The sequence below is a fragment of the Suricata suricatta genome, chromosome 3 (assembly GCF_006229205.1).
Source record: "Suricata suricatta isolate VVHF042 chromosome 3, meerkat_22Aug2017_6uvM2_HiC, whole genome shotgun sequence".
In the NCBI taxonomy this organism is placed as follows: Eukaryota; Metazoa; Chordata; class Mammalia; order Carnivora; family Herpestidae; genus Suricata; species Suricata suricatta.
This window is the reverse complement of record NC_043702.1, coordinates 43,056,700-43,071,618: the sequence shown is the minus strand read 5'-3', so window position 1 is coordinate 43,071,618 and position 14,919 is coordinate 43,056,700. Positions and strand designations below refer to the sequence as shown.

The window sequence follows — 14,919 nt, the reverse complement described above, 5'->3', positions numbered from 1 at the left end:
TGGTTAAGCATCTGACTCTTGGTTTTGGCTCAGGTCGTGATCTCAGGGCTTGTGAGTTTGAGCCGAACTTCAGGCTCCATGTGGACAATGTGAAGCCTGCTCGGGATTCTCTCTCTCTCCCTCTATCTCCTTCTCTTTCCCTCTGTCTTCCTCTCTTTCCCTCTCTCTCTGTCTCTTTCTGTCTCTCTCTCTATAAGTAAATAAACAAACCGAAAAAGTTTTGATTGGAGAGGAATCTGAGCTTTACTCAAGAGGCTGGCCACTGAAACATCACACTCTTGTCCCCCAAGGGCAACTCTGAGGTTTCTGCCTTGCCCAAAGATTTCTTTTTAAAGGCAGTTATTTAGTAAATCAACTACAATGGTCCCTAACAATTCTTAATTACCTGCAGACACAATTGTGTCAGCGACAGAGGTATCTCAGTACTTGGAGGTTGTGCAAGACAGTTGTGCAAAGTGGCCTGGTTCCTTTGTCCTCAGGGGTTGTACAGGAAGGTCTGGTTTCTGTTTCGTGACATGCAAACGCCTCTGTCTTTTTCTAAGAAAGAATGCATGATCTATAGATAACAAAAAAATGGTCATCACTCACATGGGCTAAGTAAGGGTGATTGCTGAAGCTTCAGGACTGTGAGGTTGGCTGGAGGGGCCCAGGCGGCTTTAGTACTCACTGGTGCCTGTCGAAGTCTCTTTTCAGTAAACTTTTATTCTCTATATCAGCCTGTCCATATCTTCAATTTTTGAAGGGCAGTGTTTTTGCCCTTAGACCTCACTTCTCTATCAGACCTAAGAGGAGTTGTTTATTTTTCAGTTTGTTTAAACTTTTTACTTGCTCTTAGGTCATAGTGATGACTTATGTGCCTTCCATGCCTGACCAGAAACTAACCAGCGACTTTACGTAGATAGATCAGAACAGATATTGTAGATTATCAAAGGCTGCGATATCAAGCTTAAGTGAATAAAGCAGGCTGGACGCCATTGGAAGTGTCTGATTTGGGAGAAAAGCAGTCTTTCACTGAGGAATTACCATTTAGGCTGAGAAATAGGAGTTAGCTGGACATTGGTCAGCAAAGCAGAAGGAAGCTCTCAGACAGCAGGAATAGTCCAAGGTGAATGGATCATTCATCATCCAAGTAAGGGAGACTTGAAAATGTAAGAGGCGCTGTTCATTATCATGCTCAGGCAACAGGCATAGATGAGTACTTTTCTGGGCAAGCTGGGTCGTGTGATTACCCACATCTGAGGAGCAACAAGAAGACCCAGAATAAGAGAACAAGTTGTGTATGTCATGGGCTTTTGGGGATGAGGCGGGGGTCGATGGTGGTTCAGGTGAATTGGAACCAGAGAACCCTTTTCCTGTATTCATGATCAATGGCCTTTCAAAGCCACTGAAGAGTTTTAAGCAAGGAGATAAAAAGATCAGATTTATATTTTGAAATAATGGATTGGTGAAGAGCAAGAGCAAGGTGGGGATACCAGTTGGGTAGCTTGGAATGGGAAGATGGTGTCAGTAAAGATAAGTTCTAGAGATCTTTAGTCTTGGTGATGGACTAGTTATGAAGATGAAATGAGAAGGAGATGCTAAGGAGTCTTTCAGGTTTCTGATTTGAGAAATGGCTGGATAGTGATATCCTTCACTGATTTAAGCAGCAATGAAAGAGGACCAGGTTTGGAAGGAAAGATACAAGTTCAATTCACAGCATGTTAAGTTTGATGGGTGTGTGGAGACACCTCACAACAGGTTAGAGATAGAGATGTGGAGCTTGGGAGAAGAAACAGATGTAGAGACATAATCCTGGGAGTCACCAACTTACAGGTGGGAAATGAAGTCACTGCCAAGATAAAAAGGCCAGAGACAGAGCCCTAAGGCTCATGTAGGTATCAGGATAATGAGAATTTTCCAAAGGAGAGTATAAAGAAGTAGCCAGAGAGGTAGGAGAAAAATAGGAGGTTATGGTATCACAAAAGCCAAGAAGGAAAAAAAACTATTTTAAAGAGGAAGAACCTTACTGTTGAGAGGCAAGATGAGAATTGAAAAACACCCCCTGGATTTCGTGGAGGGCTTTTGTGAACATATTTTTCTTTGAATTGCAAAGGATCTCATGTCCTACTACAAAACCTTTAAATTAAATGGAAAATAATTTAAATAAGAAACAGCTTAGTTGGTCACAAAACTATTTTACAATTGACTTAATTTTTCTTTCCTCTTTTTTTTTTTTGCTTTTTTATTTTTCTAAAATATTTGTTTATTTTAGAGACAGGGAGAGAGACAGCACAAATAAGGGAGGGGCAGACACAGAATCTGAAGCAGGCTCCAGGCTCTGAGCTAGCTGTCAGTACAGAGCCTGACACGGGACTCAAATTCATAAACTGCAAGATCATGACCTGAGCTGAAGTCAGACACTCAGCTGACTGAGCCACCCAGACACCCTTTACTTTATTTTTCAAATATTTAATATGTTCAACATTATTTATTCTTCATTTATAAAGAAGTATTGATTTTTAAAGGTTGGACATCCTGACTTAAATAAAGAAATCTAGAGTTGCCTTAATTAATCTTTTTAGTGCTTATCTTGCTTGTCTTACCTGTTGTGATATAAAAGCTCCAGAGAAGCATTAAAAAAAAAGCTCTGTAGATGGATATTAAAAAGACATGTCTTTAGATGGACATGTTAGATCTTGACCACTTAAATAATTGCCCATCCGTTTTAGGTCCAACACCTCTACACCTGGCTGCCCAGGCTTCCTCATTGGAAACAACCATCTGTCTACTCTGTTTCAAAGCTGATTACACACTTTCTGAAAAAAGAGGCTGGATGCCAATTCACTTTGCCGCTTTCTATGACAATATTGGCATCATCATTGCTCTCTGCAGGAAGGATCCTAGTTTGATAGAAGCAGAGGCGACAGCTGAGTGAGTTATTAAGCATTTGTAAAATCATAAATATCTTCATGTACCACTTACCTCTAGAATGTATAAAGACAGAACTGCTATTGACCTATGCACATTATCTGAAAGAATAGGAATAAGCTCTAGGAAGTTTTTACTAAACTTTTATCAGTAGTTTTGTTCCACAGACTAGTTTATCAGGCTAATTACTTAGTGCTCTGAAAGAAGCCTGAGACTAGGGAGGGGAAAGTTGCTCTACATTGGAACCTACCCAACCAGGAAACAACACAAGAATTCCAGACCTATGTGGATAGGCCTCAGATAACAGAAGAAACATGTACTCTACTGGTATTCAGAAGAAAAACACATTAAAAAGAGGAAAATAACATTGGGGGTGCCTGGCTGGCTCAGTTGGTGGAGCGTGTGACTCTTGATCTTGGGGTTGTGAGTTCAAACCCTATGTTGGGTCTAGAGACTACTTAGAAATAAAATCTTAAAAAAAAGTTGTTGTTGTTGTTGTTTTAAAGAAAAAGAAAATAACTGAAATAAGGAAACATCCCAAATACAATTTCACAATTTAGCTTCTATTTCATAATTCTCTTTCATAATTTAGTAGAAGATCCAACTTTAAGATGGAGGTATAACTTCTCCTGAACAGTACATTCTTGGTAGTAATTGAAAGACAAGGTAATCATTTTGAATTCGAACATGAGTTAGGCATGGTTTCATTCAGATATTTCTGGCCATTATTATTCAGTGAAGAAATTAATCCTCTCTATAGGTTGGGGCAAAGACGTATGTAGAGAAAGCTTTCCGGAAATGATGGTCTCTGGCTAATAGTTTCTCTAAGAGATTCTAGAAAGAGCCATGGAATGTAGAGACCCAAATCAGCTCTGGCTCAGTCATATTGTAAGAATGTCTTTGAGCAGAAAGGAATAATGATTAGTGGATTGTAGAATGTCAAACAAGTGCATATCAGAAGTGGAAGTAAGAAACTGTCTGCGAACCTAAGGGAAAAGGAAAGAGAAGACAATTACCAAAGTTGGGATCTACGTGGAGCTAATGAAGAGTGTAACCATGCAGGTGTGTGTGGATATTGAGCCCAAATGAAGGTATGACAAGGAAGTGAGAGATCAGAACACAGATGGTAATTAGCATGGAGGTTCAAGTCACAATCCAAGGGGCATGTTGGTAAGGCAATTCAGGAGCTCAGACCTGGAAGGGGACCACACAGGGCATGGGGAATGGCAATATGGAACTGAAAAGAGAAATATAATTTATTGGGTAGTACGTTTTTCATATGAGGAAAATCAGACCAATAGTGTTAATTAAAGTAGAAGTAATCTTTATTCTGGCCATTGAATAGGATAAATAAAGCAATAAAACCGTCCTGTTTAAGTACAAAAGGGAGAAAGTGAAGAGATGTTTACTCATAAAAGACAAGAGTTTTTCTCGGGCCCGGGAAAAAGAAGATAGAGGAGAGAGAGTCTTGGGGCTGGCTGGGCAAAGGTGAAAGAAAGTTCAAGGAAAGGCAGCAAGAGAAAGAGGGCTTAACAAAGAGAGGCATGGGTATGAGCAGGAAAAGTAGGCATATGACCGTGAAGAGAGAATGAGAGGGGAACTATGTGTCAAGACCATGCTAAGCACCTTATTCATCCTTTATACTAACACTGTGAGCTGAGTGTTACCCTCATTCTTCGACAAATGAAAACAGTGACTCAATTTGCCTAAGGTCACATTGCTAGTAAGTAGATTTGTTAGTAAGATACAGTTGAAGCTGCTGTGACAAACATATGCCAAAATATTGTGGGCTAAACAAGGTAAACATGTAATGTTCCTCCTGGTGCTTCTTTACACGTGGTTTCCATATCCTGGTACAGAAGAGCATCTCCTGCTTTCATCGGTATGCCTACATCGTAGCCATGAAGAAAAACAGAAATGAAAAGTAATGGCACATTCCTTTTCTCTTTAGGCAATTACCCAGGTCACCTCAACTAACATCCATTGGCCAAACTTAGTCATGTGGCCAATAGCTATACAGAAAGGAAGCTGGGAAATGTAATATTTGGCTGGACAGCCATGAGCCCAACCAAAAGATCTTCCCTATCTAAGAAGCAGATAGTGGGATTTTTGAGAAAATCTGTTAGTTTCTGCCATGATGAGAAACCTGGATTTGCGAACTGGATATGAAGAATAAAGAAGTGGGTTGGAACACTCCCTGGGCTCAGTTTCACTGTGTGTACAATGGGCTGATGATGGTTGCCTTGCTGTTTCCTTCGCTCATAGATAGAGTTGTTGTAAGGATTAAATGAGGTGGCGTATTCTAAGAACTTTGTGCATTATCAACTTCTAAACAAATTATAAGGTGTGATAAATAAGTTGGGAGAGAGAGTCAGGGCAAATAATGAAGGACAGCCAAGGCAAGGGAGGCAAATCTATTTACATGGGGAATACATAGAAAAATAACATGTAATGAAGGGAAGGTGATGATGTAAATTGGACTTCCTCCAAGAGCAATGTGGATGGCTTTGTAAGAGGTAAATTTGAGAGTGTACGTGTGCTTAATTATCATATGTTCCTTGATTTTTAGGAATCAGTGTACTCCACTGTTGCTTGCTGCCACTTCAGGAGCACTGGACACTATTCAGTACCTATTTTCTGTTGGTGCTAACTGGAGAAAAACAGATATTAAAGGAAATAATATAATTCATTTATCAGTGCTAACCTTTCATACAGAGGTTCTCAAGCATATAATAGAGTTAAATATTCCTGAGCTCCCAGTTTGGAAAACGTTGGTAGGTGAGTGTACAACATATAATCTCTTTATAAATAAATGTTCTGATTATTATTCAGTGTAATCACTGATATCCTTTGGAATAGAGCAAATAACATAATACATGCATCATATCAGTTACAACTCATAAACATTTGTTTAGTTAAAACCAGAAATACAAATAATACTGAACTATATTTTGTGAGTCCGAATGTACCTTTATTTCTAAATTAAAATCAAAGAATAATAACTCAAACTGTATTTTACACAATTATATTTATTTTTCTTTTCCAACTTTCTCCAAAAGTCCATCTTTCCTCCTCTCTGTCAGAAAAGCAAATTAAAACAAACAAAAACAAAGAAAGAAGAAAGAAATTAAAGTTCAAGCGAAGAAAACTCCCTCCAATTTATTCCTTCCTAATTTAAAAGACAGATTCAGGGGTGCCTGAATGGCTCTGTTGGTTACGCGCTGGACTCCTGGTTTTGGCTCAGGTCATGATCTCAGGGTGATGAGATCAAGCCTTATGTCAGACTCCATGCTGAGTGTGGAGCCTACTTAAGATTCTCTCTCTCCTCTTTCTCTCTCTCTCTGCCCCTCCCTAGCTTGCATGTGTGTGTGTGCATGCTCTCTCTAAACTAAAAATAATAAAAGATAGATTCAGCAATATTTCCCCTCGTATATTGATATATGTTTTGTGAACATTTTTGCTTGAGATTTTGTTCCAGATTTGTGTTTTGGTCTAGTCAGAAATATTATAAAAGTAAGGATTACTAGGCCAACTGAATGCACACATCTGAATTTACTATCCCTCAAAACCCCACTAAAATTACACGAGCTTAACTAATAGCATCAGCAACAGCAGGAAATAAGAATTCAAGAGAATGCAGGAAAGGATAAAATAGCAATAAAATGTTGGAAACAGGCAAGTCTTAGGACTCAGCAGACTGGACAAATCATCCCATGCTGATAGCAGGCTGAGGACCTCTCAGCCTTACACCATAAATCCTCACCAGGCACTATGCCTGACAGCGCCAGTCCGAGTGCTCTCTGCCCAGGCTAGCCAGAAAGACTGAAGGATGCCAAGGCAGGAATTCTCCTCAAACAGGAAATCAGGAATCTGCACCAAGAGAAAAGCAAAGGTGATGTCAAAGATGGCAGCAAATGAAAGTCTCAGAATGGAAACTGTACCCAGGCCAAAGGGATATGGGAGGAATTACCAATAGGTAGAAAGAAAACTAGGCAGATGAAATAAAATAAGGTTTCCAGGAAAGACAAAAGTAAGAAAGGAGACAAAACTGTGGTAAGCTACAATGCTTACCTGTGAATAATGTTTGTATAGGCATTATAATGTAAGTATGGAATATTAATTTAACTAAACACTATAAATATGGGGAAGGGAAGGGAGAGGAGATGGCAGTGCAGTGTTGGAAGAGCTAACTTCTCATTTACCATATCATGAAGTCAACTGATGATGTCCTAAATTGATAAAGCAAATGGTAACAGTCTATTTCAGTATTTAGAAATATGGAGGTATGCTTTGGAAAAGCATCCAAAGTGGTTATATCTAGAGAGGGGAGCTCAGAAAAGTGGAGGGTAAAGAGAGAAACCAGAAGAGAATACTTTTATGTGCTTTTTTCTTATACCATAGATGATGTTTAGAAGCATATATATGTATTTGCATTATCTCCTGCCTATTAGTATAAATTCACTTGAGATTTTTTGAAGTTAACTTCTTAATACTCAGGAGATATATAAACCCTATATGATTTAGTAGATACTAAATTTTTATTGATGATATGTAGTTTACTTTGCCATTCTTGAAAACTTACACTCAAATTTTATTTAACCACTGATTTCAGGCAAGAGAGAAGTGTACTTTTTTCCAAGTGACTTTGAATGGTATGACCAGTCAATCATAGTCATTTGGACTAAATATCAAAAATTTCAGAACTTTTTGCCTAACTATATAGATTATAAACCTCAGAGATTATGGGCATTTGCAATCTGTTTGCCTCACAGAAGGCCACGCACAGAGGGAATTTAATGAATGAATTCGCCGGTGATAGTGGTGATCTCAACGCAAGGCTTTGCTTGGCCTGTGCAGAGCAGCTCAATCATTCTATTCCCTCTTGTAAAATTACAACATGTTTTTTTCCGTTGAATACTTACCAGAAATGTTGCAGTGTGAAAGCTACAAACGAAGGATGATGGCTGTGATGTCGTTGGAAGTAATTTGCTTAGCAAAAGATGGATACTGGAAACATATTTTGGATGCAGGTGACGTAAATTCTATTTACTGTCTTTCCCTTACCCTATTTTATGTAGAACTATAATTATATTCAACCAGTTTAAAATCTATTTTTAATTGTAGAGAAAAGTTTTTAGTTGGTTTTAAGTTTCTGTTTTTCTTTTTTCTAAGATTATTTCCTTTACCTGACAATTATATGTGTGTGTGTGTGTGTGTGTGTGTGTGTGTGTGTGTGTGTGTAAAATTTTTAATTGGAGTATAGTTGACACACAGTGTTACATTAGTTTCAGGTGTTCAACATAGTGGTTCAGCATCTCTATACATTACGCTGTGCTTAGCACAAGTGTAGCCACCATCTGTCCAAAACTGAACTGTGTCATATGGTGGCTCAAAGAATTTATTCATCCATCATTCGAAGCCAAAAGTTCATGGTTCCAAGGTGGCTTAGTGTTACCAATATGAAATAATAGGCTATGTGCTGTGTGAAAATCAGATGTGTGAATGAATAGCAGAGCTGCCTGAATTGTGGAAAAGACAGAAAGATGCATTATATAGTTGTAAATGATAATTTTATAAACATTTTATAGAATTATTTGCTAACTGTTCAAATGGCAATGACCATAATCATTATTTAAATCTTATCATGATAAATTAAGTATAAATGGTTACAAATAATACACGTTTTTTCTTGATTTCTTGATTGCAGGTACCATTCCTGCCTTAATCAATCTATTAAAATGTCCCAAAATAAAATTACAGTGCAAAACAGTTGGGTTATTGAGTAATATCTCAACCCATGTGAGCATCGTGCATGCTATAGTAGAGGCAGAAGGCATTCCAGCTCTGATCAACCTACTGGCTTCGGAAGAACCTGAACTACATTCTCGCTGTGCTGTCATTTTATATGACATTGCTCAACTTGAAAACAAGGATGTTATTGCCAAATATGTAAGTTCTTTTCCTAGAGTATCATTGTGACTGACATTCCCTTACCCAGAAGCTAGACGGGGCGGTGCCTGGGTGTCTCAGGTAAGCATCCGACTTTGGCTCAGGTCATGATCTCACAGTTCGAGGGGTTTGAGCCCTGCATCAGGCTCTGTGCTGACAGCTCAGAGCCTAGAGCCTGCTTCTGTTCCATGTCTCCTTCTCTCTCTGCTCCTTCCCTTCCTGTGCTCTGTCTCTCAAAAACAAACATTTAAAAAATTAAAAAAAAAAAAAGCTAGAAAGGTGCATACCCATTTATTAGGCAGTGGTGAAACTCCCAGGGAAGAAATCCAATCTCAAGGAAGATGGCAAAGAACAAACCTGCCACAATCCCATGAATGCTAAAAGTAAAGAGCAAGATGGTACCAGAGCAAGCAGAGCGAAGGGCATGCGCTTCAGCAGGGGTATCCGGTTCCCCTCTTCCTTTCTCCCAAGTGATACACTAGGCCCCAGTGGGTGCTACCCACACACTGAGTTTTTGTTGCACCTGAAGAACCTCGAGCCTGAGAAACCTACCACTTTGGTAGCAACCAGTAAGCAAACCTGTTGTTTGTCTAAAGGGACACCTTCAAAGGTGCAGTAATAACATTTCAAATAACAATAAAAAATAATATTAAATAACAATAAAAATCCTGAGGCTTGACCCAAGTGAAAGAGCTGTCATGGTCTAGATACCCTCAAATATGGGGAAGAATGCAAGAGGCCAAGGGAGGATTGTTTCTCAACAGAAATATCTGGTAAAACTACCACCTGAGATAACACGAAGGCAGGCGAAGTACCTACATAGCTCTTGGGTGTGGCTGCTTCTTGTTGTTTATGAGAAGGTATTACAAGAAATGCTACCACATTGGCTATTTATGCTCTGGCTGGAAAATGCAGTCTAACTGTGTACCAGAAAGTTATTTTTTTGTGAAAACTAAGCAATCTTTGCCATGCTGTATTTCCTCAAATGAAACCCACAGTATTGTGTCTGCTTAAGTTTGATTTAAGATCTATGAGGAGATATATAAGATTGTTTTTATTGTTTTCTTCAGGTGATGCTTCTTCACCATGGATTAGCCATTTAGCATCATTAAATGTACCTTTTTTGCTGGGTGCAATACTTTTGCTCTGAATTCTATCTTGTCCAGAATTATGTCTGTGATCTGGTTCTTTTGCACACTCATGTTTAATTTGGCTCTGCCCATCCTTTTTTAACTTTTCTGAGTCATTTCCTGTTGGTTGGTTGGTTGGTTGGTTGGTTGGTTGGTTTGTTATCTTTGGGAAATGTATTAGAAATATAGACACCCCAGGCCCACCTCTAGAGTTAGTTAGTCTTTACTTATTTAGAATTTATACTCTCCAGCTAAGCTAATAATTACCCAGAATTAAGATAAATGTGTCCCTTGAATCAGAATATTTAGGTTATGCTTTGCCGTTCACTTTTTATTGAGTATAGTTCATTTATATTCATTGACATGGCATGTTTAATCTTAGTTCTGTCATAGTTTGTTATTACTATCTTTTTATCTTTAATCTACAATATGATCAGTGTTTTCTTTCTCTTTTTATCTTTAAAGTCCAGGACTTACATGTTCACATTAGTTACCTGTTTTCCCTGGGACCTGGTATAACCTTTCAACATGTATATTCATCTTCTTTTTTTTGGAATGCTTTCCTGAATTCATACCTTTAAGTATTTTTTCCTGTAGTATCTTTTAGTATTTTTTTCTGTAGTATCTTTTAGTCCATTCACACAATTAGTACATTTTGTGGGTTTATTAAATGGCAGATTCTATTCTAGATGCTAGGGTTATAGCAGTGAACAAAACAGGTAAAGCCCCAGTTTCATGAAACTTGTATTCTACTTGGGAGTAGCAAGACCATAAGCAAAGCAAATAAAACAAACATATATGTTAGGTGACAATAAGTTGTAAGGGGGACAATAAAGCAGAGAAAGGGGAGGGGAGAGCTGGTGAAAATAATTCACTAAGTAGTGGCATTTAAGTATAGATTTAAAGTAGATGAGAAAGTGTGTCATGTTTTTCTGTTGGGAAGAGTGTTCTAGGCAGAGGAAACAAGTGCAAAGTTAATGGAAGTTGAAATGTGCCTGGTATGTTCAAGGAGCAGAAAGAAACCAAAAGTAGCTGAGGAGAAACAGGAGATGTTCAGCTGGCTAATGATGGACCACATCATGTAGGATTGTGTGGGTAACTGTCAGACATTTTAGCTTTTGCTCTGAGTATGTTAACGTCATTGAATGATATTGTTCTGAGAAGTTCCATGAAGAGATTTATATTTACCCTCTGTTGAAATAGGTGGGCAAGGGTTGATGTGTCAAGACTACTTGAAAAACAATTGTAGTAATCCGGACTACAGATAATGGTGTCATGAACTAGGATAATGATAGTGAAAATAGTGAGAAGTGATCACATTCTGTATTATATTTTGAAAGTTGAGTTCACCAGGATCTGTGGGAAAGTTGAAAGATCTGGAGGGACCTCAAAAAAGACTAAGAAGGAATGGCCAACAAGGTAGGAGGAGACCTGAAGAATCGTTTGTCCTATCAACCAAATGAAGAAAGTGTTTCAAAGAGGAAAGAATGATCAATAGTGGCAAAGTTATTGTAAGGAGAAAGTCAAATACTAACCATTGTATTTATTGGTTTGAATTAAATAACCACCTCTTTTTGGGAACACGAATTATTTGCATATGATATTACCTTTTCCTGCCTTACATAGCCATCATTTTTTTCTCTAGTTCTTTTCCACTCATTGCTTCATTTTATTTCATTTTTCTTAATCCTGTCCTTCTTGTCCCTTGCCATGTTTTTCAGCATTGTTTATTTTTGTGTGGATTACTATTTGGCTTTTCTATTTCTCCACATCTTTCCTGAGCTTTTGCAACTCCCATTTCTTCTTCCCTGTCTCAAAAAACACTTCCCCGAGCTCTGATGTCTCTCCTGTGCACTCTTGTTTTATAGAAGTGATTGTCTCATTAATTTTTTTCATTGATAACAGTGTACCATTTAGGTTACAATTTCATCGTTTTTTTATTTGTTTCTTAAATATATTTGGACAGATTGCTGTTCTAGTTCTGTTCTGATCATCTTTGAATTAGGTAAGTTCTTTCTCATCTGGCTACTTGCAGGAAGTATATGTGAGAAAAGGCCCAGTTCTAGGCTAGCAAGGATCTGACTTGTGCCACAGAGCTGTATGCATGGGTTCTTTCAGCTTTACTTTTCCCTAAGCCAACAGAGACTGATGCATAGTACCTCACAATGTAAGATTCTGTTTCCTCTGCAATGCGGAGTCCATCTCTTCCTTCTTACCTCGCGGAAAGTCTGCTTCTTCCAAACATATCTTGTCAGTATGATTTCTTGTCAATCCTTGCCTTCCTTAAGGTTTGAAACATTATGCCAAACTGACCTAAGAGAGAGCCTGCTGCCATCCTGCATACATATTCCTACTATTTCAGACAGGGAATTGTGTATTTCTTTTTCTGCCCCACAGGGTACAGGCACTCATTTTGGACAACTGTGCTCTGCCAGCATTTCTTATGGACAGTGGCCATGGGAGATCTCTCTCATCCTTGCTAGTAACTCACACATACTTATTATGGCTCAATATTACAGATATCTCCTAACTTCATTGAAATGAGGTTACATTTTTATTTATCTTCCTTAATATTCTTGCATTATTTCTGTTAGTAGAGAGAAATGCCATCTTTATTCCATTTAAAATTAAGAATTTACATTTAAAAGTATTTTGTGTTGCACAAATTCAGTTACTAATTACCAGCACAATGTTTACAATGGCAAATGTTTCCAAATTGGCAGTGTATTTAGTTGATCCTACTCAATTGCTTTACTTTTTAGACATTTATTAAATGTTACAGTGAACTTGTAGCCTTAATTTATTTTGGTGTAGAGGAGACTATTTTATGCTATGTTATGTCATCCAATGTGACATAACAGTAGATACATTTATCTATGGGCAATCATTCTCTCCTCTATAATCAGATATTTATAGCAAGAAAGATTATAGACTTATGCTTTAAGTAAAGATTGCATAAATCTTAAATAATTCCATTGTAATTAATTTTTTTGTTTCTTTATTTTTAGAATGGGATCCCAGCTCTGATAAGTCTCTTGAGATTAAGCATAGAAAATGTGCTAGTAAATGTAATGAACTGTATACGGGTATTATGTATAGGGAATGAACAAAATCAAAGAGCAGTGAAAGACCATAAAGGCATCCAACATCTTATCACATTTCTGAGTTCAGATTCAGGTGAGCCTCGATTTCTGTGTTATTTTTTAAGTGGCTGGATAGATTGACTGAAGCAAATACAGGTTGGAATTGTCTTATATGAAGACATGTGCTGTTATCTTAGAATGGATCTAGACATATATAATATAAACAAAATATCTCACACTCAAACTCAAACACCAAGTTTATAAAAGGAACTGACTCTGAAAGCCATAGTTTTTATTTTAAAAAGTTTAACTGGACTTCTCTATAAATGGAACTACTACCATAAATAATGAAAATGATGCAGTTAATATGCCCAGGGACTCGAATAGATGACTCCTCCTATGAATAATACATATATTGATCATTAGGAATACATATATTGATCATTGGAACATTTTATAAATTACAACAAAAACTTCAGATTTGCTGTTAGATACTGGTATCAAAATGCAAAGTCATCAGGTCTTTAGGCTAATTATCAGACTCAAGTACCTATCAGTTTCAAGAACAGCACAAGCTGTGAGATAGCTCTTGCAGGTACTGCAAATGATCTCTTAGGTTCCATAAGAGCATACACATTACAGGGCAAGCTTCAAATCCATGAGTTTCCCCAAATTTGAGGCGATAAAAATTGGGGAAAAGCTTGACCTTTTTGTAAAGAAAATAGAGGCTTACTGGGGAGCCTGGGTGGCTTAGCAGGTTAAGAATCTGACTCTTGATCTTGACTCAAGTCATAATCTCACAGTTTGTGAGTTTGAGCCCCACATCGGGCTCTGTGCTGGCAGCGCTGAGCCTACTTGGGACTCTGTCTCTCCCTCTCTCTCTCTGCCCCTTCCCTACTTGAACTAACTCTCTCTCTCACACACACACAATAAACAAATAAACTTAAAAAATCTTTTTAAAAGTTTATGGAATACACCATAAGGGAGTGGCCGACAGGATAGCAAAATAGAGACTGTCTGCCAAGCTTGCCCATTTTTCTTCCTGCTTAGTTTATCCTCTTTCAGGTCTAGTTCTCCAGGAATAAATACAGAAAAAAAATGTGTTGGTTGGCATGAATACAAGGTTATGGATAAAGGGGTTGTTGCAGAGGACTTTCTTTTACTTTAGAACTTCAAACTTAAGGAATCATCATCCTCTCAGAACCTCCCTCATATAGGGAAATCATTTGAAAGCCCTTTCCCTTCATTACAAATTCCTAAGGTCATCTGCTTTAACTTGCCCTTCATCAGTAACTATGCTCTATTTTATCATTTTTAAGAATAGCATTAGAGATAATGTATAGACTCATCCAATCTCTGTGCACTGTGTTGTAGATCTGCAACTAATGTAATATGGCATGTCAATTATACTTCAATTAAAAAAAGAATATCATTGAAGAGAGCCAGCTTTTATGCATATTTTAGCCATAGAATTTCTACTTGTTTATAATTACTCTGTATTGTATTATTTGTATTTTATATCCTTAATTAAAATTTAAAGACAGGGACTAGTTTTTCCCTATCATTTTCATCCTCCCAACCCCAGATGTTAGAACAAAGCAAAAATTGTAGAGGCAATTTGAACAAATAATAAATTCATGAAAGAAAGCTATAGAAATAAATTGTTGAAACTGTTTATTTTGGGGCTCTTATCTAAGTGGAAGTAATGAATCCTACTCTATAATTTATATTATCTCCTCATTCCAAGGAAGATGATTTTGGGGGAGGAAAGGGAAATTATTTTTTCTCTTTGTTTATAATTTATAATTACTTCCTTTATAATTTTAATGCTTTAACAAGTAATTCTCTTG

The 14,919-nt window shown here is 37.6% G+C and overlaps 1 protein-coding gene across 1 annotated transcript in view; it reads left to right on the top strand.

The window, feature by feature from the left end:
- The window catches only part of ANKAR (ankyrin and armadillo repeat containing), a 62,097-nt gene that overhangs the window by 23,889 nt on the left and 23,289 nt on the right, over nucleotides 1-14,919 (top strand). Inside the window, exons 8-12 of the mRNA XM_029934263.1 lie at nucleotides 2,709-2,910; nucleotides 5,477-5,685; nucleotides 7,833-7,937; nucleotides 8,615-8,856; nucleotides 12,995-13,163. Of these exons, the coding sequence (XP_029790123.1) occupies nucleotides 2,709-2,910; nucleotides 5,477-5,685; nucleotides 7,833-7,937; nucleotides 8,615-8,856; nucleotides 12,995-13,163 (927 nt within the window). The remainder of the gene's footprint in view (nucleotides 1-2,708; nucleotides 2,911-5,476; nucleotides 5,686-7,832; nucleotides 7,938-8,614; nucleotides 8,857-12,994; nucleotides 13,164-14,919) is intronic.